Raw genomic sequence first — 27,911 nt, 5'->3', positions numbered from 1 at the left:
ACAGGCCAAATCATTTTGAAATATTAATAAATACCTAATATATGATAACTGATTTATCCTCAGTAAAAAGTTTAAATTTTAAACTGGAAAAAAAAGCTAGAGTTAAAAAAAGTCAGCTCTTGACAATGTTTGGTATATATAAATGAGAGTGCATTCTACACTAAGCTTCTATTATCAGTTTTTCTGTTGTAATTTAAAAACATTATAGTCTCTATTCTTCTAACAATAAAACTCTTTTTCATGACATAAATCTAAGAATGTCTTAGCTGAAAAAATTATCTTTCTAGTTAAGGGCTTTATTATTCTCTTTCCTCTTTATTATTTGATCATTTAAGGAAAAATCAAGGAAAAACATATCTTAAGAAAATAAAGAAATATAGATAAAAAGCTAACATTCCTCAGTTTGTACTTTGAACTGCTAGTTTTCTGAACTGTGAATGCTTTTATATTTAAAAGTAATTTAACATCTAGTTATAAACAAAAAAAGGACCAGGTTAGGTTAAACTTTGGTAGTTTGAATGTAATGATTTCGTTACTTTGAAAATCATCCTCATGGGTATAAAAATAAAGTTTTAACCAAACCTCCACAGGAGGGCACTATAGTGTGACTCTGGTATAAACTGCAACTATTGCAGCCCATTCAGTCATTATCTGACCCTTGATTAAACATCTAAAATAGTGAGCACTTCTCCCAAATTAGAAAATTCTAGTTTTCAAAACTCAAGATAGATAGATTTCACATGCGGCAAATTTATTTTCTTAGTAAAATAACGCAAAAGAGTATAGGATATTTAATCTTTCTTTTGCGCCATACATTAAACATAAAATCTTATCTCAAAATACAGCAAAAGTGGTAAGGTGCATGGTCTGGATGAGGCAAAATCTAAATAGGTTAGGGTTATATAATATTGAAACAACAGGAATATTTTAGAACTATCAGACTATGCAATCTAAACTAAAAGATACTAAAACAGATAAATGCATTTACTACTCATTGGTGGCATGTATTTAGAAACAGTATATGAAAATTGTATATAAAATTGGTATAACAAATGGTATATGTTACTTATAATGTATGCCTACCTAACTAGACAGTGGATAGGTAAATCAACCTTAGTGAATGTAGAAACAGAATCAAAATATAAATACCAAAGTATCTCCAAACTAGTTCACCTCATCCCAGTAAGGATCTGAAAACACTGACTGCAATGATAAAGACGGAGATTTGATTTAAATTAAGATTTTCTAAATGCCCCTGGCCCTAACTTTCAATTTCACTAGTGTATTTCCAAGTTTTTCTCTAGCAGATAAGAATTTTGATAGTTTACTAGAGTTAAATCCATATGAAAGTAATTGTAATCTTGGCAGTTATGAAGTGTCTCTGTGACCCTTGCCTTATTATTCTGAGGACTAAGAGAATGCTGTACAAGTCCACAAAAGCTCCACTGAATAGAAAGTTTCATTAAATTTACAGAGCAATAAGAGCAGGGGTTACAGATATAGCTCTATAACTTTACATAACAGATCTGTTTCCATTAAGCAAATTACTCATTTCATTATAGTTCTGCCAAAAAAATAGCATTCAGATAAATCCTAATAATGAAGGGAAAGGCTGGTAGAATGTTGCAGTGGTGAGAATCCCCATATCAATGGCCTTAACTTTTGGGTGCAACATGTTCCACTTTATGGTCTAATATTGATAGCTGCAGTATTCTGGAAATATAAGTTGAAACAAAATGATGTAACCACACCGTGAGCCTGACAGCTTTCTGAATCTGCATTCTGTATTAGAAATGTATGGCATCATAATTTTATACAAATGCAAAGTGCTTACTTAAAACAGGGTTTGCTAAACTTTTGATGGCTCACACCTGGCTGAATAATTAAATTTGTTGGTAATTAAAATGCTAGTTCATCACTCCCCTGGGGACTCAAGGCAGACTGTTTTAATTCAAATATCTTTTCTTTTAGCTCATACTTACAGATTCTTTAGCCAATAAACAATTCAGCAATAGATTTAAAAGCAATAAAAAATCAGAAAGTAAGACTTGGATACTCTACTTGTACATAATAAAAATTACTTTTATAAACTACTCTTATGTAAAATTGGCAAATTATATAGTCAGATACTTAAATAATAGAATCATACAAGATCAAGGTTTTCCTTTCTTTTTAAATCTGGAATCTAGCTAACCAGAACACCTACTTCACTGGTTTTTCTGAAACTTCCATTTAAATTTTTTTCTCAGCTTTACTAGGTATACTTTTAAATACCAAAACTAGCACATATCTAAGTCAAGGCTGCATATTGTCATCCTGCTTATTTAACTTATATGCAGAGTACATCATGAGAAATGCTGGGCTGGATGAAGCACAAGCTGGAATCAAGATTGCAGGAAGAAATATCAACAACCTCAGATATACAGATGACACCACCCTTATGGCAGAAAGTAAAGAAGAACTAAAGAGCCTCTTGATGAAAGTGAAAGAGGAGAGTGAAAAAGTTGGCTTAAAACTCAACATTCAGAAAACTAAGATCATGGTATTTGGTCCCATCACTTCATGGCAAGTAGATGGGGAAACAATGGAAACAGGGTTGTCTTTATTTTTCTGGGCTCCAAAACCACTGCAGATGGTGATTGCAGCCATGAAATTAAAAGACACCTTGGAAGGAAAGCTATGACCAATCAAGACAGCCTATTAAAAAGCAGAGACATTACTTTGCCAACAAAGTTCCATCTCATCAAGGCTATGGTTTTCCAGTAGCCATGTATGAATGTGAAAGTTGGAGTATAACAAAAGCTGAGCACCGAAGAATTGATGCTTTTGAACTGTGGTGTTGGAGATGACTCTTGAGAGTCCCTTGGACAGCAAGGAGATCCAACCAGTCCATCCTAAAGGAGATTCAGTCCTGAATGTTCATTGGAAGGACTGATGTTGAAGCTGAAACTCCAATACTTTGGCCACCTGATGCAAAGAGCTGACTCATTTGAAAAGACCCTAATGCTGGGGAAGATTGAAGGCAGGAGGAGAAGGGGATGACAGAGGATCAGATGGTTGGATGGCGTAACTGACTAAATGGGTGTGAGTTTGGATAAACTCCAGGAGTTGGTGATGGATAGGGAGGCCTGGCATGCTGCAGTCCATGGGGTCGCAAAGAGTAGGATAAGACAGACAGACTGAACTGAACTGAAGGTATACATTTTGATGAATTTAGACATATGCATACACTTGTCACACCATCACTACAATCAAGGTAATAAGCATACCCATCACCTCCAAAAGATTTCTTGTTTCCTTTGCTTCTTTTATTTATTTATTGCTGTGGTATAGCAACACTTAACATGAGCTTGATCTTCTTAAGTTTTAAGTGCACAGTACCATATTTCTAACTCTAGGCACTATGCTGCACAGCAGATATCCAGAACTTATTTATCCTGCATACCTGAAACTTTATACCCATTGAACAACTCCCTATCTACTCTTCCCTTCACCCCCTGGCAATACCATTCTGTTCTCTCTTTCCATGAATCTAACTATTTTATATACCCCATGTAAGTGGAATCACTCCATACCTGTCCTTCTGTGACTGGCTTAATTCATGTAGCATAAGGTGGCACTAGTGGTAAAGAACCCACCTGCCAATGCAGGAGACATAAGAGATGCAGGTTCAATCCCTGGGTCAGGAAGATCCCCTGGAGGAGGGTATGGCAACCTACTTCAGTATTCTTGTCTGGAGAATCCCATGAACAGAGGAACCTGGCTGGCTACAGTCCATAGTGTCAGAAAGAGTTGGATACAACTGAAGTAATTTAGCATGCAAGTATGTAATGTCCTCCAGATCCATTCATGTGTTGCTGTAAACGGTAAGATTTCCTTTTTAAAGGCTGAAAAATATTTCATTATATTTCTGTACCACATTTCCTTTCTCCATTTATTTGTTGATGCACATTTGGGTGGCTTCCATACATTGCCTATTGTGAATAATGCTGCAGTAAATATGGGAATGCAGGTATCTCTCTGAAATCCTGATTTCCACTCTTTTGGCTATATAATCAGACACGGGATTGCTGGATCATATGGTAGTACTATTTTTAATTTTTTTGAAGAATGTCCTTATTATTTGTCAAGGTGACTGTGCCATTTAACATTCCACTAACACTGTACGAAAGTTTCAATTTCTTCACAAAAATAAATCTTGTTTTTTATTAATAACCTTCCTAACAGGTGTGAATCACATTCCCTGGTGGCAAGGACAATAAAGCATCTGTCTACAATGCGGAAGACATGGGATTGATCCCTGGGTGGGGAAGATCTCCTGGAGAAGGAAATGGCAACCCACTCCAGTATTCTTGCCTGAAAATCCCACGGACAGAGGAGGCTGGTAGGCTAAAGTCCATGGAGTCGCAAAGGTCAGGAGGGGCGGCTGTGAGGAGATACCCCTAGTCCAAGGTAAGGAGCAGCAGCTGTGCTTTGCTTGATTAGCTGTGAAGAGATACCCCATGTCCAAAGTAAGAGAAAACCAAGTAAGATGGTAGGTGTTGTGAGAGGGCATCACAGGGCAGAAACGTTGAAACCATAATCACAGAAAACTAGCCAATCTGATCACATGGACCAGAGCACTGTCTAACTCAATGAAACTAAGCCATGCTGTATGGGGCCATCCAGGACGGGTGGGTCATGGTGGAGAGGTCTGAGAGAATGTGGTCCACTGGAGAAGGAAATGGCAAACCACTTCAGTATTCTTGACTTGAGAACCCCATGAACAGTATGAAAAGGCAAAATGATAGGATACTGGAAGAGGAACTACCTGGGTTGGTAGGTGCCCAATATGCTATTGGAGATCAATGGAGAAATAACTAGACCATTCAGATATGACCTAAATCAAATCCCTTATAATTATATAGTGGAAGTGAGAAATAGATTTAAGGGACTAGATCTGATAGATAGAGTGCCTGACGAACTATGGACAGAAGTTTGTGACATTGTACAGGAGACAGGGATCAAGACCATCCCCATGGAAAAGAAATGCAAAAAAGCAAAATGGCTGTCTGAGGAGGCCTTACGAATAGCTCTGAAAATAAGAGAAGTGAAAAGCAAAGGAGAAAAGGAAAGATATAAGCATCTGAATGCAGAGTTCCAAAGAATAGCAAGGAGAGATAAGAAAGCCTTCCTCAGTGATCAATGCAAAGAAATAGAGAAAAACAACATAATGGGAAAGACTAGAGATCTCTTCAAGAAAATTAGAGATGCCAAGAGAACATTTCATGCAAAGATGGGCACAATAAAGAACAGAAATAGTATGGACTTAACAGAAGCAGAAGATATTAAGAAGAGGTGGCAAGAATACACAGGAAAACTGTACAAAAAAGATCTTCAACCAAGATAATCATGATGGTGTGATCATTCACCTAGAGCCAGACATCCTGGAATGTGAAGTCAAGTGGGCCTTAGAAAGCATCACTACGAACAAAGCTAGTGGAGGTGATGGAATTCCAGTGGAGCTATTTCAAATCCTGAAAGATGATGCTGTGAAAGTGCTGCACTCAATATGCCAGCATATTTGGAAAACTCAGAAGTGGCCACAGGACTGGAAAAGGTCTGTTTTCACTGCAATCCCAAAGAAAGGCAATGCCAAAGAATGCTCAAACTACTGCACAATTGCACTCATCTCACATGCTAGCAAAGTAATGCTCAAAATTCTCCAAGACAGGCTTCAACAGTACATGAACCATGAACTTCTGATGTTTAAGCTGGTTTTAGAAAAGGCAAAGGAACCAGATCAAATTGCCAACATGAGCTGGATCATCGAAAAAGCAAGAGACTTGCAGAAAAACATCTATTTCTGCTTTATTGACTATGCCAAAGCCTTTGACTATGTGTATCACAATAAACTGTGGAAAATTCTGAAAGGGATGGGAATACCAGACCACCTGACTTGCCTCTTGAGAAACCTATATGCACGACAGGAAGCAACAGTTAGAACTGGACATGGAACAAAAGACTGGATCCAAATAGGAAAAGGAGTACATCAAGGCTGTATATTGTCACCCTGTGTATTTAACTTATATGCAGAGTACATCATGAGAAAAGCTGGGCTGGAAGAAGCACAAGCTGGAATCAAGATTGCCGGGAGAAATATCAATAACCTCAGATATGCAGGTGACACTACCCTTACGGCAGAAAGTGAAGAGGAACTAAAAAGCCTCTTGATGAAAGTGAAAGAGAAGAGTGAAAAAGTTGGCTTAAAGCTCAACATTCAGAAAACGAAGATCATGGCATCTGGTCCCATCACTTCATGGGAAATAGATGGGGAAACAGTGGAAACTGTGTCAGACTTTATTTTTTTGGCTCCAAAATCACTGCAGGTGGTGACTGCAGCCATGAAATTAGAAGACGCTTACTCCTGGGAAGAAAAGTTATGACCAACATAGATAGCATATTCAAAAGCAGAGACATTACTTTGCAAGAAAGGACCATCTAGTCAAGGCTATGTTTTTTCCAGTGGTCATGTATGGATGTGAGAGTTGGACTGTGAAGAAAGCTGAGTGCCGAAGAATTGATGCTTTTGAATTGTGGTGTTGCAGAAGACTCTTGAGAGTCCCTTGGACTGCAAGGAGATCCAACCAGTCCATTCTAAAGGAGATCAGTCCTGGGTGTTCATTGGAAGGACTGATGCTAAAGCTGAAACTCCAATACTTTGGCCACCTCATGCAAAGAGTTGACTCATTGGAAAAGACTCTGATTCTGAGGGATTAGGGGCAAGAGGAGAGGGGATGTCAGAGGATGAGATGGTTGGATGGCATCACCAACTCAATGGACATGAGTTTGGATGAACTCCGGGAGTTGGTGATGAACAGGGAGGCCTGGCGTGCTGTGATTCATGGGGTCGCAAAGAGTTGGACATGACTAAGCAACTGAACTGTCTGAACAGGTGTGTGGTAATAGCTCAATATGGTTTTGGTTTGCATTTCTCTGATAAATAGTGATACTGAGCATCTTTCACATATCTGTTGTCTATTTGTTGTCTACTTTGGAGAAATATCTCTTCAAGTTCCTTGCCTACTTTTTAAAACAGGTTATTTGGTTTTTCCTATTTATAGAAGTTTCTTATATTGTAAATCAACCCTTTATCAGATACATGATTTGAAAATATTTCCTCCCATTCTACAGTTTGTCTTCTCACTGTTTTGTTTCCTTTGCCATGCAGAAGCTTTTTAGTTTGATTTAGTCCATGGCATCCCACTCCAGTACTCTTGCCTAGAAAATCCTATGGATGGAGGAGCCTGGAAGGCTGCAGTCCATGGGGTCGCTGAGGGTCGGACATGACTGAGTGACTTCACTTTCACTTTTCACTTTCATGCATTGGAGAAGGAAACGGCAACCCACTCCAGTGTTCTTGCCTGGAGAATCCCAGGGACAGGGGAGCCTGGTGGGCTGCCGTCTATGGGGTCGCACAGAGTCGGACACGACTAAGTGACTTAGCAGTAGCAGTAGTCTCACTTATCTATTTTTGCTTTTTTGTTTGTGCTTTTGGGCTTCCCTAGTAGCTCAGCTGATAAAGAATCTGCCTGCAATGCGGGAGACCCTGGTTTGATTCCTGGGTCAGGAAGATCCCCTGGAGAAGTGAATGGTTACCCACTGCAGTATTCTGGCCTAGAGAATTCCATGGACTGTATAGTGCATGGGGTTGCAAAGAGTCAGATGCGACTTTCACTTTCTTTGTGCTTTTGGCATCATAGTCAAAAGTCACTGCCAGGACCCATGTCATTTCCCTTAGGTTTTCTTCTAAGAACTTTACAGTTTCAGGTACTACATTCAGTTTTTAACACATTTTGAGTTGATTTTGTGTATGGTGTGAGATAGGGGTCCAATTTCACTTGTTTGCATGTGAATATCCAGGTTTCCAAACACCTTTTGTTGAGACTATCCATTTTCAATTGTGTATTCTTAGCTCCTTTGTTGAAGATCGGTTGTTCATATATGTGTGGGATTATTTCAGTTTTAGTCAAATGACTTTAATTAAAAAAAAATGATAGTAATTTAAAAAAATGTAACCTCCAGGATCTATATTAGAGATGGGCCAAATTTCTATGGACTTTCCTCCTTCTTTCTCTCACTTTCTTCTCTTTCCCTTCTTTCCTTCCTTTTCATCCTTTCTCACTTTCTTTTTCATTTTTACCAAAGTCAGGAAGAGGTACCGAAAGATTTTTTCACAAAATTTAATATGTCCAAAAGAAAAAGCAAAATTTTGGTTAACTAGGATGCTTCATTTATTAATCAAAATTTTGCTGCCAAAATCTATTTAATTTCCAACTGTGATCCCCCAAAGAACAAAACAGTTTTTTGAGGGTGACTGATGTTTTTATTTTGAAACAAAAACAATCAGAAGGTGAAATATGACATTAGGTGAGTACTAGAAACCTCCATAATACAAGAGGGAAAAGAAAGAGATAATGATCAATGTATAACTATTGATTTTACATGGTTTCATCCTTTAGTGAATGAAATGACATACTGTGCCTCTGTGGGCAGAATTATGTAACAAAAGCCAATAGAAGAGGGAGCCACAACATGCAAAAGCAGATTACCTATGACCTATATCAACATTTTCAGTGTTCCCATGATTTAGACATTAGGTTTTTAAATATAATGCATAGAAGTTTGATCAAAATTGTATCTGTGTTTTACTTTTTTTGAAATATCTTCTAATTTACATATAAGTTATAAAAATCATCAACAGAGTTCCTGTAGTACCACTGATAGAACCACTGGATTAAACTGCAGACCAATGCTGTATTTCTCATCAGACTTCAATATGCTTTAAAGAAACATAGCACTTTCCTGTACAACCAGAGGACAGCTATTTAAATTAACCTTGATCTAATATTGCCATATAATCCCCAGACTCTAGTAGAGTTTTGCCAATTATCCTAATAATGTCATTTGTAAGTCCGGGATCCAATCCAGAAGTATGTTTTGTATTTGTTTCTTTAGTCTTGTCAAGATAGACTGATGAGTCCCTCAGTCTATCTTTACTTTTCTTGAACTTGATTTTTTGAAAAGCCTAACAGTAACTTTTAAAAATATTTTTCTGATGTTCCTCATGATTTAATGCATTTTTGACAAGATGCCCCAGAAGTAATGTTATATCCTTTTCATTACAGCATATCAGGAGACAACAGTGCTAATTTGCATAATTTCTTATAATATTAATGTTTGTAACTTGGATGAGATGGTATTGGTTAAATACTCTGCTTTGAAGTTAATTATTCAGCATGTTGTACTTACTTAATAAGCAGTTAGTAACAATTTTTTTGAAAGATACATTGAGACAATGTAAGTATTCAGTTTTTCATCAAACTTACACCGTCAGTTTTAGCATTCTTTGATCATTCATATCTAAATAAGTTATTATTAAATAGTAATAGTTTAACTTCATTATTCTTTTGATTTACAAGTTGTCATTCCACTGATGTGTCCTATTTCCCTTCATAAATCTATTTTTAAAATTCATGAATTTACAACAGTGAAGCTTCAGGGATATGTATTTTACAAATGGAGTCCATTACCATCATAGTGTATTTTGGTGTTCAAATTAGCTAGTAGAGCATTCATTACTATCATGATTTATTTTGATGTTCCATTTGGCCAGCAGGTGATCCTTCAAACTAGAGCCTGTGTCAATGGACAAGGCCCCATCACTCTTTGTATACTTCTTTCCTTTCTGGAACAATAACACATTCCAGAACCACTATTTTTTCCTTCCCTATAGCCAAGTCAGATGTTTATGGAGCCTTAGTTTCTTTTATTGTGCCACTGTATTTAGAAACGAAGAACTTGGTGCTTAGCGTGTTCATTGTTACTAAGGGTCCTCTCAGCAGACAAAATTAGAAAAAATTTACATTACATCACACTATACTATTCTCTGTGTGTTTATCTACCTACCGACCTGTCTATATATCCACCTATCTGTCCACCCACCTATCTTAAAACTCATTAGTTCAAACTGATAACTCCAAAACCAAGTAGTCCTCCCCCTTACTACTTGTATAACTTCCTCTCCATTGTTCTTGATACATTTACTTATCTTCTCTATGTCTCCCCTCATATATAACCAATTTTCAAAGCTGTGTTATTCAAAAGTTCAACCCTAGATATATGCTGCCCTCTCTTTCTCCTACTGCCCCCAGCTCGGATCTAAGAAGGGGGATGGGAAGTAGATGAAGAAGGAAGGAGGAAATAAAGAATCTTGGCTCTGGCTTCACAGTCCTCCACACTGAACTAAAACTTGAACCTGGACAGAAACACAGTAGCTCTCCAGTTCCCTGCTGGGTTGTGCTGGTAGAAACAGCTTTGTCAAAAACTTATGAAAATCCAAATTATGAAGTAATCTTTTGGAGTCTATTGTATACTAACTGAAACAAACAGGTTAGCTATATAAGCATATAGAAGAAACTAATAGTTATAGTCCCTTTACATTCTATAAAATCCATAGAAATATTATAGATTATTCTTTCTTTGTAATTGATATCTAAAAGGTGATATCTAATAAATTTACTTATGAGGCTAGCTCCCAACTGGTATATTTTTGCCCAAAAATCTGCAATCACCTGGTGACATTAGGTGTTGATTTGTAAATACTGACAGGCCAGTTGCAACACTTGCAGATCTATCTCCTACTTCCATATTTCAAGAAAGGTATTTTTATTACCAAACGTCTGAGGATTGATATGCCAAAAGTGTTAAAGGCCTTGTATATAAACATGAGTATGAGCTAACTTTGTATGTTTAAAAGAAAACAAAAACAGAAAGAAAAGCCAACATGTTAGAAGACTTACAGAGATGAAAGGATCTAAAGAAACCAGGGAAACATAATACCCATATCTTCGGATGCATTCAAAAGCATGTTGAAATAAAGGAAGGTTGAAAAATGGTTTTAGTCGTATGACATTAGAGTCTAAAAACACTGAATGTGTGTGACCCACAGATTTTAAGGCTCTAGAAATAAAATTTCAAGCCAATTCTGTAACAGATGCTAATGTAAATGATGCTTACAGGCATTGATAAAACACTGCCTTCCTTCTACTAACATATTCCATAATTATACTGTGATTTAAATAGTTTATATATAGAGAGATGAATGTGGAACAGGAGAAAAGTATTCATACATTAGCATTCAGAGTAAGTAATTCAAACATCTAATTGTTCCAGCTCAAGGAAAATTTAAAAATATTACCGGTTAGGTGTTGAAAATTATTTTGGTTTATTTTTTATTGAGTCATGCTGATCATTTACAAAATTAGAAAATGTTCTTGATCATAATAGATACACATTAGAGAAAATACAGGAAAGGAGCAGAATGACAGACAATTATCAGGAAAACATTTCTGCTTTTTTTTTTCCATCCTAGATATATTAAAAAGTCTTTTAAAAAAAAACAACAAACTGAGCTTGTGCTGTTTGAAAAGAGTTATGGATAAAAACAGACATTTCTAGCTTGTTTGTTTGTTTTTTTTTTTTTCTGGAGAGAAATGTTGTGTATAAGGGGTTTGATTGTACACTCTTTGAACTCTAGAGGTCTTTTAGATGTATTTTAATTAACTTGAAACAGCTTTAAATCTCTTTCTTCAATATTCTGAGAACACCAAAGAAAATTTTAACTATTGTAAGAATTATTCTTGAGATTTATGCAATGGTCAATTTATAAGTCTTTCCTTTTGTAATGAGTGTGGAACCAAACCAAATGGAGTCACTTATGCCAAGGACAAAGTGGAGTCAGTCAAAACACAAGAGCAAAAATTAATCTTAACCTAACCTCACAGCTCTTTCTTCTTAGAAATCAGCAGAGGACACTAGCCAGGCCCCAAATACCAAGTCTTTTCATGCCATCTCTGATTTTCTTGTTTCCTAACTCAGCTACCCTGATCCAAATAAGAAAGAAGACCACCAGGCAACAAACCAGCTGAAAAAGCCAAACAACTTCTGTATTCTTCCCATAAAAATTCATTAGTCTGTAAGCAACTGAGAACTCATTGTTCCCGTAGCCTTGAGTTCCCTGGCTTGTAAGCTGAAAACCTTGCAATAAACTCATCCATCTGCTTTGTTTCACTCAGCATGAAGAATCTGGTTTTTGACACTGGGGTGATTTGTAAATTTAGGATCTTTGGAAATTCCAGTTTTATTAGTATAGGTAAAAATATTATGATATTTAAAAATAGTTGAAGTCCAACTGGGTCAACTGAATAAATGTTTCTTGCATATTTCTCTATATTAATATCTATAGGAAAGTCAGTTAAGTAAACGTCCTAATTTCATTGAGTTTATAACAGAAAGTAATAACTTATAAATCTCATTTTGTCTTTTATAATTTTAATTTATACAGGTATCATAATGTTATAGGGGATTTCAAAGGAAGTTATCCAATTCTGGGCAATCCTATATGATTTCATGGGAAAATAGTATTTTCTAAATGTTATAAGTAACATGTTCCCTGTTGCAGAGCTTCCCTGGTGGCTCAGATAGTAAAGAATCTGCCTGCAACGCAGAAGTCTTGAGTTTAGTCCCTGGGTCAGGCAGATGCCCTAGAGAAGGGAATTCTACTCACTCTAGTATTTTTGCCTAAAGATTTCCATGCTTGGGGCTGGTGTACTGGGACTACCCAGAGGGATGGTACGGGGAGGGAGGAGGGAGGGGGGTTCAGGATGGGGAACACGTGTATACCTGTGGTGGATTCATGCTGATGTATGGCAAAACCAATACAATATTGTAAAGTAATTAACCTCCAATTAAAATAAATAAATTTATATTAATTAAAAAAAAAGAATTCCATGCTGTCCCCTGTTATATCAGCTTCCCACCAATGAAAATGATTTTACTATTTTTTGACCATAAGAATAAACAGCATCATCTTCAAATGGATCAAGCAATATGAAATAGTAAAAATAAAAATAAAAACTGTCACCAGAATTCCATATATTATTAATATTTAAATATTTTTCCAGGTATTTTTCCTATGTAATCAAATATGCACATAAAAATAAAGCTGTACCTTTTATATTGTTGTTTAGTCCCTAAATCATGTCTGACTCTTTTGAGACCCCAAGGACTATGGCCCGCCAGGCTCCTCTACCCATGGGCTATCGCAGGCAAGAATACTGGAGTGGGTAGCTATTTCCTTCTTCAGGGGATCTTCCTAACCCAGGGGTCAAACCCATGTCTCCTGCATTGGCAGGCAGATTCTTTACCACTGAGCCACCAGGGAAGCCCATTTTTTATATTACTACATTTAATATTATATACATATATATATATATAAATATATTTACTGTAAGGAATAGGATGATATGATATAGATATTTTAGTCTTTCCTTGTCAATCTCATTGTGAAAATTCAAGAGCTCATATTTAATGGGTATGTGATCCTAATTTGGATGGATGTACTGCTGCTGCTAAGCCACTTCAGTCGTGTCCGACTCTGTGTGACCCCATAGACAGCAGCCCACCAGGCTCCCCCGTCCCTGGGATTCTCCAGGCAAGAACACTGGAGTGGGTCACTATTTCCTTCTCCAATGTATGAAAGTGAAAAGTGAAAGGGAAGACGCTCAGTCATGTCCGACTCTTCGCGACACCATGGACTGCAACCTACCAGGCTCCTCTGTCCATGGGATTTTCCAGGCAAGAGTACTGGAGTGGGGTGCCATCGCCTTCTCCGATGGATGTACTAGTATGTGCTTAATCAATTTCTTATTCAGGGACACTATTTTCCAGTTTTCATGACTATAAAGAGCAACACTAGGAGGAGAGTCCTCATAGATATATCTGCACATACCGAATTACCTTTTTGAGATAAAGCCACAGAATCAGAATTTCCAGGTCAAAGGGTATGCGTTCTAAAATTTTTGATACATTTTAACAAACTGCAGACTAGCAGAGAAGAAATTTGAATTTTCATAGAGTCTAGTTTCTTATACCCAGATAGGCTAACTCAGTGTTGCCAATCCAATAAAGAGAGGATGGTATCACATTAACTTGTCAGTATTTCTTTCATTATTAGTGAGCCTGAATATCTTTTTCATATATTTAGTGGCCATTTGTCCCCTCTTTTATAGAATGCTGTTTGTGTCATTTAGTTTACTATTGGGATGGTTTATGTGATGCTATGAATGTTAATCCTTTGTTTAACATTTGTTAAAAATAACATTTCTATTTAAGAAATTTCCAAACTTGATTCTATGTGTTATCTTTCTGTTAAAATGTAATTTGGGGTTTTATAATTATCAATATTTTCCTTTATGTCTTATGAGACATGCTCAGAAAGTCTATCTCATCTGAAATTATAAATAAATTAGAAAAGAGTTTGTTCATATTTTCATCCAGATCTACTATGGTTTTATTTTTTAACTTTATATATTTTCTTTATCTGGCATTTTCTTGGATGAAAGGAGTAAGATGGTGATGAGTAATTTTCCATATTTCAATAATTCATTTGAATGCCATCTTTATCATATATTAAAATCTTAGATATGCTCACAGCTCTTTCTAAACTCTTGGTTGTGCTACTTGACCTGCTGGTCTTTTTCAGATCCTGCATCATTTCATTGTATCTGGTAGGATAAATTTCTCTTCATTAACATGGCATTTTCATTCTTCCAGCTGGAAGAATAATTATGTTATATTCTCCCTTGTTAGTATATATACCTCATCATAAGAGTACCCCAGTCACAAATTTTAATAGGGTTTTGAGTGGCATTGCATTGGATTTAAACATTAAGAGTGAATTTTCATATAGAAGTATTAAGTACTTCTATGAAAGAAGAAAATATGCTTCATTTTTTGTTCAAGCCTTCATTTATATTCTTCAGTAAATAACAGTTTATTCACTTGGTTTCATCATATTCTTTTGATTTTTTCATGGCTATTGAAAACTTGGTCTTATTTTTGTGAGTGGAGTTTTTATTCCAAAATATTTTCCAACTATATTGTTTAAACATAAAAATGCTCTTAACTTTTATACTTTAATTTTTACTTGTTGCCATATACAATGTTACTTTTTTCTTGTTTTCAGTTGATTCTCTTGGATTTTTCAGGTAAATAGTCATACAATTTAAAGCCAATCACGCTTTTCCTTCTGCTTTCTAATACTGATTCTTCTTGAATTAAATGATGCCCTCCCCCTCCCCCCCAGTTCATATGTTGAAGGTCTAAACCCCAATGTGACCAAGTTTGGAGTTCAAAATTAAGGTTAAATGAGGTCATAAAGGTGGGGCCCTTTTCCTATAGCATTAGTGTCCGTTTAAGAAGGGACACCAGAGCACAACCTCTCTTTCTCTGCCATGTCAGGACACACAGCAAAGGTGGCTGTCTGCAGGCCAGGAAGAGAATTCTTAACAGAAATTGACCATCCTGGCGCTATGATCTTGGTCTTCTCCAAGAACAAAGACAAAATAAATTTCTACTGTTTCAGCCATCCAGTCTATGGAATTTTGTCATGGAGGCCTGAGCAGAATAATATTCTTATTTCATTCTCTTATTGGACTGGCTTTAAGTCATAAAGATGGTTGGATGGCGTCACTGACTCAATGGATGTTAGTTTAAGCAAACTCCGGGAGTTGGTAATGTACACGGAAGCCTGGCGTGACTGAACTGAACTAAGTCATAAAATGACAAATAAATCACTAAATTTTTAAAAATTGAAAATAGTTGATTTACAGTGTTGTGTTAGTTTTGGGTATATAGCAAAGTGATTCATATATATATATATATTTTAGATTCTTTTCCACTGTATGTTATTATAGGATAGTGATTATAATTCCCTGTGCTATACAGCAAAATTCTTACTTATTATATTTATTTTATATATAGTAGTGTGTATATTTTAATATTAAACTCCTAATTTATCCTCCCTAGGAGCCCTCATCTTATCACTATTTTTAATGGGAATTCTTGTAATTAATTTTGGAAATGTCTGATTTTAAAATACTAAGTATTATTCTACTCCTATTTTAATAAGAGGTCCTATCAGTAATATGAGGCTGCTTTATTTAAAATGGAGCTATTGTGTAGCACAGGGAATTCTGCTCAATATTACGTGGTAGCCTGGAGGGGAGGGGAGTTTGAGGAAGAATGGATACAGTTGTATGTATGGATAAGTTCCTACACAGTTCAGTTCAGTCGCTCAGTTGTGTCCAACTCTTCGCGAACCCATGGACCACAGCACGCCAGGCCTCCCTGTACATCACCAACTCCCGGAGTTTACTCAAACTCATCTCCATTGAGTCAGTGATGCGATCCAACCATCTCATCCTCTGTAGTCCCCTTTTCACCTGCCCTCCATCTTTCCCAGCATCAGAGTCTTTTCAAATGAGTCAGCTCTTTGCATCAGGTGGCCAAAGTAATGGAGTTTCAGCATCAAAATCAGTCCTTCCAATGAATATTCAGGGCTGATCTTTAGGATGGACTGGTTGGATCTCCTTGCAGTCCAAGGGACTCTCAAGAGTCTTCTCCACCACCACAGTTCAAAAGCATCAATTCTTCGGAGCTAAGCTTTCATTATAGTCCAACTCTCACATCCATACATGACTACTGGAAAAACCATAGCCTTGATGAGATGGATCTTTGTTGGCAGAGTAATGTCTCTGCTTTTTAATATGCTGTCTAGGCTGGTCATAACTTTCCTTCCAAGGAGCAAGTGTCTTTTAATTTCATGGCTGTAGTTACCAACTGAAGTGATTTTGGAGCCCAAAAAAGTAAAGTCAGCCAATGTTTCCACTGTTTCCCCATCTATTTGCCATGAAATGAGGGGACTGGATACCATGATTTTAGTTTTCTGAATGTTGAGCTTTAAGCCAACTTTTTCACTCTCCTCTTTCACTTTCATCAAAAGGCTTTTTAGTTCCTCTTCACTTTCTGCCAGAAGGGTAGTGTCACCTGCATATCTGAGGTTATTGATATTTCTCCTGGCAATCTTGATTCCAGCTTGTGCTTCTTCCAGCCCACCCTTTCTCATGATGTACTCTGCACAGAAGTTAAATAAGCAGGGTGACAATATACAGCCTTGACATATTCCTTTTCCTATTTGGAACCAGTCTGTTGTTCCATGTCCAGTTCTAACTGTTGCTTCCTGACCTGCATACAGATTTCTTAAGACGTAGGTAAGCTGGTCTGGTATCTCTTTCAGAATTTTCCATAGTTTAATGTGATCCACACAGTCAAAGGCTTTGGTATAGTCAATAAAGCAGAAATAGGTGTTTTTCTGGAACTCCCTTGGTTTTTGGATGATCCAGCAGATGTTGGAAATTTGATTTCTGGTTCCTCTGATTTTTATAAAACCAGCTTGAACATCTGGAAGTTCACAGTTCACATATTGCTGAAGCCTGGCTTGGAGAATTCTGAGCATTACTTTGCTAGCGTGTGAGATGAGTGCAATTGTGTGGTAGTTTGAGCATTCTTTGGCATTGCCTTTCTTTGGGATTGGGATGAAAACTGACCTTTTCCAGTCCTGTGGCCACTGCTGAGTTTTCCAAGTTTGCTGGCATATTGAGTGCAGCAATTTCACAGCATCATCTTTCAGGATTTGAAATAGCTCTACTGGAATTCCATCACCTCCACTAGCTTTGTTCATAGCGACGCTTGCTAAGGCACACTTGACTTCACATGCCAGGATGTCTGGCTCTAGGTGAGTGATCACATCATCGTGATTATCCAGGTTATGAAGATCTTTTTTGTACAGTTCTTCTGTGTTTTCTTGCCGCCAGCTCTTCTTAGTATCTCCTGCTTCTGTTAGGTCCATACCATTTCTGTCCTATATTGAGCCCATCTTTGCATGAAATGTTCCCTTGGTATCTCTAATTTTCTTGAAGAGATATCTAGCCTTTCCCATTCTATTGTTTTCCTCTATTTCTTTGCATTGCTCACTGAGGAAGGCCTTCTTATCTCTCCTTGCTATTCTCTGGAACTCTGCATTCAGATGGTTATATCTTTCCTTTTCTCCTTTGTTTGTCCCTTCTCTTCTTTTCACAGCTATTTGTAAGGCCTCCTCAGACAGCCATTTTGCTTTTTTGCATTTCTTTTTCGTGCAGATGATTTTGCTCCCTGTCTCCTGTACAATGTCACAAACCTCCGTCCATAGTTCATCAGGTACTCTGTCTATCAGATCTAGTCCCTTACATTTATTTCTCCCTTCCACTGTATAATTATAAGGGATTTGATTTAGGTCATACCTGAATGGTCTAGTGGTTTTCCCTACTTTCTTCAATTTAAGTCTGAATTTGGCAATAAGGAGTTCATGATCTGAGCCACAGTCAGCTCCCAGACTTATTTTTCCTGACTGTATAGAGCTTCTCCATCTTGGCTGCAAAGAATATAAACAATCTAACTTTGGTGTTGGCCATTTGGTGATGTCCATGTGTAGAGTTTTCTCTTGTGTTGTTGGAAGAGAGTGTTTGCTATGACTAGTGTGTTCTCTTAAAAAACTCTATTAGCCTTTGCCTTGCTTCATTCTGTACTCCAAGGCCAAATTTGCCTGTTACTCCATGTGTTTCTTGACCCCCACTTTTGCATTTCAATCCCCTATAATGAAAGGACATCTTTTTGGGGTGTTAGTTCTAAAGGGTCTTATAGGTCTTCATAGACCCGTTCAACTTCAGCTTCTTCAGCACTACATAGTTCACCTGAACCTATCATAACAGTGCTTGTTAATTGGCTATATCCCAATACAAAATAGAAAGTTAAAAGTAATGTGTGAATATTCAAATGCTTTTTAATATTTATCAAGAAGATAACAAAGTTTTTCTTCTTGTCTATTCAGGGATGACATGTGAATAGATCTGCCTTGTACTCCTGTAATAACTCAATTTGATCATGGTGTGTTATTGTTCTCAAGTATCACTGAATTCTACTTGAGCAAATTTTACTTAGGTCACCTGTACCAATATTCACAAGTGAACTGAGTTGTAGTTTTCTCTTTTAAATTACTTTTTCTTTTGCCTCATCTTTTTTTTTTTAATTTTTATTTTTACTTTATTTTACTTTGCAATACTGTATTGGTTTTACCAAACATTGACATGAATCCACCATGGGTGTACATGAGTTTCCAATCCTGAACCCCTCCTCCCACCTCCCACCCCATTTGACAAGATTTGGAATCACTGTTTGCCCTCATAAAAAGTATGAGCAATGTTTCTTCTGTTTCCTTGGAAGAGCTTAAATATGTCAACCTCTATCACCTGAAGGTTAAAAATATTTCATTTCTGAAGACTTTTATTTTTTCTGTTTTTATCTTATAGTTATTAGTTGGTTTAGACTTTCAGTATCATCTGTTTTAATAATTTTTTCTTCCCTTCCAACCATGTTTCTCTACAGTGATCTCTGGTTATTGCTGCTTTCTAATTCATGTTTACTTTTGTATTGGTGCTTTTCTTTTATGTTTTTGAAATTTAGGCTACCTAGTATTTTACCTAGTAAAAAAGAAAATTCTTTTTAAAGAGTAATTATTAATTCGATTGCTCTTCTTTTGCAAATCATTAATTTTTACTTTTATCTTAATGATTTTCTTCTGTTTGTTCTGTGATTACTGTTACTTCTTAAACCCTTGAGTAGAATGTTTTGTTACTCTTTTTTAATTTTTTAACTGTTTCATATTAAAACAACTTTAAGATCCTGTGCATAACTTTGGTTGTATCCATTTGTTTGGCAATGAGTATTTAGATTGTTATTTTTCTAACAATTTTGGCATAGAATTAATCTTTGGCTGGAATTATTCCCTGGTGGCTCAGTGGTAAAGAACTGCCTGCCATGCAGGAGACAGAGGTTTGATACTTGGGTTGGGAAGATTCCCTAGTAAAGATTTTGCACCCAAACTTCATCTCAGAATGACTATGGGATACTAAAATTGTGACAATGAATCCTATAGAATGCATCATTCCTTAATCCTCTGCTTCCAGCTGGATTTGGCCAAAGAGAGCCACAAGCAGGATGTAAGAGAGAGGGCAAGGAGGAAAGAGAGAAATCAGGGTATTTATTGCCCCCATTCCTTATTACTTGGTTATGGTTCTGGACTACACTGTGCTTCTTTATGACTTCAGTTCCAACTTTGTGGCTCCCCTTTCAAGATTTCATTTCTTACTTCTAGTGACACCTTGAGCCCTTGGATCTTCCCTCTTCAGCCTTAGGGCTAGTGACAAAACTTACTCCTTAAACTTACTCCTTAAACCTCAGTGACTTACAACTATAAGGATTAATTAATATTAGTTATTGGTTGTGATGCTGCTTCCTGATGTCCATTCTGGGATTCAGGTGATAGAGAAGCACAAACTAGGTTTAAAAGCTTCCTCCCATCTCTTTCATGACATTTCAGCTCACATTTTATTGGCTCATGTAAGTCATGACCAAGTATAACTTCAATGAAATGGGCAAGTATAAGCCTCCTTATAGAGGCAGAAATGGGGGAACAGTAGTAACAAAATCTGTCAAAGGTATCAATAATGCCTTCCCTGCTGTTGACTGTTGCAGATGGATATGGCAACCCACTCCAATACTCTTGCCTAGAGAATTCCGTGGACAGAGGAGTCTGGTGGGCTACTGTCCACGGGGTTGCACAGAGTCGGACTTGACTGAAGTGACTTGGCATGCATGCATGCGTTGGAGAAGGAAATGGCAACCCACTCCAGTATTCTTGCCTGCAGAATCCCAGGGACAGAGGAGCCTGGTGGGCTGCCTCTATGGGGTCACACAGAGTTGGACACGATCGAAGCAACTGCAGCAGTAGCAGCAGCTGTTGACTGTACGTGGTGCTCACCAGGCTGCAGGGATTCTCATCCCAATATAAACATACAGATGATATATAGAAATGATCTTCAAGTTTTTTGAAGATGTTGTCTGTTTCATGCCCAGAATTCTGATAAATACTGTGGTGTTCACTGAATCTTTTCTCACTATTTCTGAAACTCAATGAAAAGTAGTTTTTCTTTTAAGAATTATAATAATTACATTGTTTTATACTTCATTAGTAATTTGACCTTAATTTTATGCTCAAGTGAGTGCAGTACTCATCAATCATCTCTCATCCAGTGATTCTGCCATTTCTATAGTTTTTATTTGGATGATTATCTGTATTAGCTGGTACTGACAAACGTATTTTTCAAAAATGGTACTTGTAAACCTGGGACATATGCTTCTTTAAATTTTGTCTGTTTGTGCTTATTTCATATTGTCTTGACATCTGAATACTAATTTGAGTATGTAACTCTACAGTCAAAGCTCTCCACCTCCCCACAATAAATACCTTTTATTAAATGCAATTCTAATACAAATGACATATGGCTATATAAGATATACTAAATGACGAACCTTCAGTTATTATTGGCTTCCTTTGCCTGATATTCCACATCGAATCTCTTCTCCTAAACTTCATTGACATTATTTCTAATTCCTTCACATCTGAAACTGCTAAGGAGAATTAAGTCGATGTTTCTTTCTACCTCTTCCTTTATCAGTGGCTTATTTCTGTTGCTGGAATGCTTTAACCATGAAGTTCAGTAACTCCACATGGAGATGTCTTGAGGTTTGTCATTCTTTATATTTTCCATTTAGGACACTGACACCTTTTGTTCTTCACCTTGCAGGACATTTTAGTTCTGTCCAAAATAGCCATAAGAAATTTGGCCCATTCCTAAAGGTCTTTGAAATGTGATCCTATCTAAAACATCCATGAGGATGTTTGGTCTATGCCAAATGGTTTTGGACTAACTTCCTGTCTTCCTTCACTGAGAAATGTTACTTCAGTTTATCTTTTTTTTTAAAAAATGTTTCTTTTCTTTATTTTTAAATATAAATTAATTTATTTTAATCGGAAATTACTGATTGTTAATTAACTTTACAATTGCCAATTACTTTACAATATTGTATTGGTTTTGCCATACATCAACATGAATCTGCCACAGGTATCCTACTGTACATTGGACCTCTACTGGATCCCTTGTAATTCTCCTCTCTATGTCCTTTCCCTCACATTTCTTGTGTGATTTTCTAATGCTTATTTTTTGTTGTCATGGTTTGGTTTTTCTACTGTAATTTCTACTCTTCCCCATTTCTAAATATTTCCCAGTTTTTCAGTGTTATCATTTTTCTCTCTTTAGAATATCATTTTCCTTTTTATTTTATTGTTTTATATCTTTAAATGACATGTGTCCTAAATTGCAGGTACTGGGCGAGGGGAAGAAATAGAAAGCATTATAGTTTAAACTCTTTAGGGTAAATCTTCATCTATCTTTAGTGAGTCTATTTGATTTTTTTTCACTCCTTTTCCCCTCGCTCTTCCCTTTCCTTTTTCTTATTTAGCTCTCCTCCCTCACTCCCTTCTTCCCTCCTCCTCCTATTCCTTCTTTCTGATTTTTTAAACGTTATTGTTAATTATAGATCCACCTTTTAAAATGGAGACGGAAATGGCAACCCACTCCAGTATTCTTGCCTGGAAAATCGCATGGACAGAGGAGCCTGATGGGCTAGGGAGAAAATCACAAAACAGGATAAACTCCCAACACAGAGAAGCATCCTCCAGTTCAGGAGTTTAAAAAAATGTAGAGAAAAACATGAAAGGAAGGATCTCATACCCTACAGCTTAAAGTTTACCTCAAGATAGCACGACCTTTGGTTAAAAGCATATATCAGAGATAACTGCCTGCAGCTTGGAGAAGCTGCTTCCCATCTACTGCCAATTTTGCTTACCAGAAGACTAGAACCTATGCTGAGTATTTTCTGGCTTTTCAAAGCTAGCAATAGAAAGTGTGAATCTTTAGATTTTCTATCACATGTCACCTGCAACTCTGTTCTGTCTTCATAAACTGGAGAGTTTAAGCTTGGCTCTCGGTATCCTTTCTCAGCTATCCTTTGAGTACAGTCTAAATAGTACTGTATAACAGTTGTTCAGTGGCATTATAGTTTCTGTTTAGGCCTAACCTTTCTTAATTTAAGTTGGAAATCAAAGAAAGGAATTTTATAAATATGCCTATATGTCATTATCTTTCCAAGAAGTCCATTATAACTTTCAAAATTTGTTTTACTAAGACCCAGGAAAGCAATGATCAGACTTAATCTTTGGTTTAAGATACAGGAAGTCAGGGCTTTATTAACACTTCCTGAAACTCTGAGGCATTTAGAAGTAAATTATATATTGGAATTATGTTACTCCATTAGTAAGTGTATCCAAAAGGTAATTTATTTAACCTAATGACTTTCTGTAAAATTAACAACATGTTTTCAAAGTATATTTATGAAATGAAAAGTAACTGATGAAAGTTTTTCGTTTAGCAGTTTTGTTGGACTTTTTATTATGAACTGGAAATCAATTTCTAAGCACCCAGAAGATACAGGCATTGGGTAGAAATTAACGTTTTCTGTGAGAAATGTATCTCATCAGATTAATCAAATTTATTTCCATGAGATAGTGACAAGCTGTTAGAGCTCATGAAATAACACCTGTATTATAATTTTTATTAGATCTCCAGGAGCTTTTCACAATGAATTGGTAAATATTTTGTTTAAAACTTAGCTTTTTAACTTTTCCCAGTAAACTGTCTACTTTCTGAACTGCAATGACTAACTGGATTGGCTGGTTTGACTTGATGTAGTACTAATCTGACTTCTGACTGCCACTTTGGAAATTAAAACACATGCACACACATACACATCCAAACTCTGACCTTTGTTTCATATTTAAATAATAATCTCCTTTTGGAAAACTATGCTATTTTTATACCTTTCTTTAAACAAACTGAGGCTACTTTTCACAAATGATTTTTAAGTGTTTTAATTTAAACTTTGTGGACTGGGTGTTTTCTAGTGAATTGAACTACTTTTTGGACTGAAATGAACAGCTTGCTTAGTTGCTGTGACACTGTGTAGCCCTAACCTGCCTCATGACCCTGACTTTGGAAACTAAAACACCTACACACATCATGGTGTTCATGGACACAAACACACACCCAAACTCTGACCTTTGCTTTATGTCAAAAATAATACTCTTTTTATGGAAAATCATGCTGAATTTATGGCAAACAAGATTTCTATCCAACTCTGCTTCAGGAAGAATTTTCCTATGTTAAAACTCAGTAAGGTTCCCTTTAGTTCACCCTCACAGTCAAGTTTGAAAATGGCTTCAAGTTGTTTATTGCACCAAACCGGAATCACAGTGTCTAGCATCCATTTAGAGTCTGTTATAATCTACTCTACTCTACTCACTAAATTTTATTTCCCAACAGTCTCCAATATGTAGCCTTGCTTAAGATGAGCAATCTCTTCCCTGTTATCTGGTTAAAATGCAACAATTATTCTTGGCTCTATGACCTTGCTCATACTGTAACTAATTTCCACTTTCTCAAATATGGAATGTTCTTTACTAACTTTTCTAAATGCTGCCCTTCTTTGTAGGCCTACCTCATTTCCAAACTCCTCAAACAAAATTTTATTTTGCTGCTATGGTCCACAGTGATTGTTCTTTTTCCTTTTATTTCTAAACTAAAACTTTTGTGTTAATTCCCTTAATATTTATCTTTTCAAGTAGATTGTATATTCTCTGATATCAGGTATCATATTATACTTTTTTATTTTTCAACAGTCATAAAGAGCATAGCACTGAACACATAATACTTTTTTTGGCTGTCAAAGGTATGAGTAATGTGTTTACCTTTTTCTGTTTATAACTGTAGACTATTTCCTCTAGGTAGAACACAATTTTTTTAAATGCAATTATTGTCAGATTTTGCTTCTCCTGTGTAGGTAGGTGGTTAAAGGGTTTACCATTATATTAAAACCTGAAAAAGTGAGAAGTATTAGTGGCTCAGTTGTGTCCAACTCCTTGTGATCCCATGGACGGTAGCCCTCCAGGCTTTTCTGTCCATGGGATTTCCCAGGCAAGAACACTGCAGTGGATTGCCATTCCCTTCTCCAGAGGATCTTCCCCACCCAGGGACTGAACCTGTGTCTCCTGCACTGCAGGCAGACTCTTTAACATCTGAGCCACCAGGTAAGAGTAAAATATCCTAAGATAATTTGAAGCCCTGGAAGTTCCAATAAGGTGGAAAGTGGATGATTTTGTTTTCAAAGATTAGAGTTCATGAGATAGACTATACTCCACATAAAACTGGAAGTGTATATGGACTTTCCTGGTGGCTGAGATGATAAAGAATCTCCCTGAAATGAGAGAGACCTGGGTTCGATCCCTGGGTCGGGAAGATCCTCTGGAGAAAGGAATGGCTACCCATGCCAGTATTCTTGCCTGGAGAATTCCATGGACAGAGGGACTTGGTAGGCTACAACCCATGGGGTTGCAAAGAGTCAGACACCACTGAGAGACTAACACTTTTTTCACTTCAGATCCTAATCTGGGAGGAAAGATACCCCTTTTTTTTCTAAAGTCATTTCCTGAGTATTGTGTTTCTTTTATTATGATATTCCCCGCTTCCCAGCACACCACCACCATGAGCCTGGTAAAATACACACAAACATCACTTAGTGTCATTTTGCATATTTGTATTTAAAAAACACAATTAAGGACAAGGAAGGAAATGGCAAGCCAACGGCCTTCAGAAGTACCCAATATTGGCCTATTCGAAAGCTTAAATTTTATTCTAATCTTCCTCAATAAAGATACATTACTACCTCATATATATAAAGCAACAGTGAGTGGGGAGAGGGACATATTATTCAAAATAGATGCTGATTATTTTATATAATATGAATTTCTTATTTAAGCAACTAGAAATAATGTTATTTAAAATGTAGAAGAGATAAGACATATAAATAATTCACGGTTGAAATTTAAAAATGCCCCAAGAAAGGTAAAGATAAAATGAAGAGTTCACAGGGGAAATAGAAGAGCTATTTTCAGTTTAGGGGGTTAATAATTGATAAAAGAGAGAGGATTTGAAGTGAACATTGATGATAGAGCTAGTTTGGACAAGCATCCATTTAAGGGAGGTGGGAAGATGTGATGGGTTATGGATGACTACTAATCCTCTGTCACTCTCTGCATTGAGAGGTGAAGCTTATTCCCCCTCCCTTTGGAATCCTAGCTGGTTCTGTGACTGCTTTCCCTAGTGCAACATGGTCCAAGTGACACTGGGAGTTCTGAGCCTAACCTCCAAGAGGACTGGGCAGCTTCTGCTTCTTCCCTCTTGCAACCTTCACTTTTGAGATCCAAGGACCCTGCAGTGAGTCCAGCCACCTAGATGAAATGTGTAGAGATCATGAGAGAGAGGTCAGCTTCTAAGGGTATGTATTTTCTTGATGACTAATAAAGCCAGACATACCTTTTCATTTGGATATATTCTTTTGTGAAGACTTTGTCCAAGTTTTTGCCCATTTCCCCCCCTATTGGTTTACCTCTATCTTACTGATTTGTAGTTCTTTATCTATTGTGTATACATCTTTTTTTTTTGGTCACATACATTTTATGGCAAATATTTTCTCCAATCTACTAAAAAGTTTTATCTTTTAAATTGTGTTTTTTGTTGAAAAAAGTTCTTAATATTAACATAGTACAGTTTATCAACATTTTCAGTTTCAGTTAGTATTTTCTGTGACCCTGTTTAAGGCCATGATATTTTTGTTTTCCTCGATAAGCTTATATGTTTTACTTGTATGTTCAGATCTATAATTCATAAGGAATTGATCTTTGTTTATATTGTGAGCTAAGGGTACACAAACATTATTTTTTCTTATGGAATATACACCATCTATCATCACTTATTGAAAAGGCCGTTTCCCCCTCTGCATTCTATTGTCACCTTTGTCATAAACTAAATGACCATGTGAGTATGGTTCTCTTCTTGCACTTTTCAATTCTCTTCTGATGGTCTATTTGTCCATCATTAAGTCAAACATGGTGGTGGTTTTATCGCTAAGTTGTGCCTGACTCTTGCGATCCCATGGACTGTATCCTGCCAGATTACTCTGTCCATGGAATTCTCTAGGCAAGAATACTGGAGTGGGTTGTCATTTACTTCTCCAGAGGATCTTGCTGACCCAGGAATCAAATCTGGGTCTCCTGCATTGCAGGCAGATTCTTTACCGACTGAACTATGAGGGAAGTCAAACATAAGTTGCTGTCAGTACTCAGTTCAGTTCAGTCGCTCAGTTGTGTCCGACACTTTGCAGCACGCCAGGCCTCCCTGTTCATCACCATCTCCCGGAGTTCACTCAGACTCACATCCACTGAGTTCATGATGCCATCCAGCCATCTCATCCTCAGTCGTCCCCTTCCCCTCCTGCCCCTAATCCCTCCCAGCATCAGAGTCTTTTCCAATGAGTCAACTCTTCACATGAGGTGGCCAAAGTACTGGAGTTTCAGCTTTAGTATCATTCCTTCCAAAGAAATCCCAGGGTTGATCTCCTTCAGAATGGACTGGTTGGATCTCCTTGCAGTCCAAGGGACTCTCAAGAGTCTTCTCCAACACCACAGTTCAAAAGCATCAATTCTTTGGCGCTCAGCCTTCTTCATAGTCCAACTCTCACATCCATACATGACCACAGGGAAAACCATAGCCCTGACTAGACGGACCTTAGTCGGCAAAGTAATGTCTCTGCTTTTGAATATACTATCTAGGTTGGTCATAACTTTTCTTCCAAGGAGTAAGCGTCTTTTAATTTCATGGCTGCAGTCACCATCTGCAGTGATTTTGGAGCCCCCAAAAATAAAGTCTGATACTGTTTCCACTGTTTCCCCATCTCTTTCCCATGAAGTGATGGGACCGGATGCCATGATCTTCCTTTTCTGAATGTTGAGCTTTAAGCCAACTTTTTCACTCTCCTCTTTCACTTTCATCAAGAGGCTCTTTAGCTCCTCTTCACTTTCTGCCATAAGGGTGGTGTCATCTGCACATCTGAGGTTATTGATATTTCTCCCGGCAATCTTG

General features: G+C 37.0%; 1 protein-coding gene across 5 annotated transcripts in view; it reads right to left on the bottom strand.

Annotated features, from left to right (window-relative positions):
- Positions 1-27,911, bottom strand: part of CABCOCO1 (ciliary associated calcium binding coiled-coil 1) — a 160,992-nt gene that overhangs the window by 34,809 nt on the left and 98,272 nt on the right. The window contains exon 6 of one of the 5 annotated variants that reach the window (XM_042241191.2): positions 22,150-26,221. The exons of the other annotated variants lie outside the window; for them this stretch is intronic. Coding sequence (XP_042097125.1) covers positions 26,066-26,221 — 156 coding nt within the window. The 3' untranslated portion in view covers positions 22,150-26,065. Of the gene's footprint in view, positions 1-22,149; positions 26,222-27,911 lie in introns of those variants that run through there. 5 annotated transcript variants of the gene reach the window in all.

The sequence above is a fragment of the Ovis aries genome, chromosome 25 (genome assembly GCF_016772045.2).
Source record: "Ovis aries strain OAR_USU_Benz2616 breed Rambouillet chromosome 25, ARS-UI_Ramb_v3.0, whole genome shotgun sequence".
In the NCBI taxonomy this organism is placed as follows: Eukaryota; Metazoa; Chordata; class Mammalia; order Artiodactyla; family Bovidae; genus Ovis; species Ovis aries.
The sequence above is the reverse complement of the archived record's forward strand: the minus strand, read 5'-3'. Positions and strand labels throughout refer to the sequence as shown.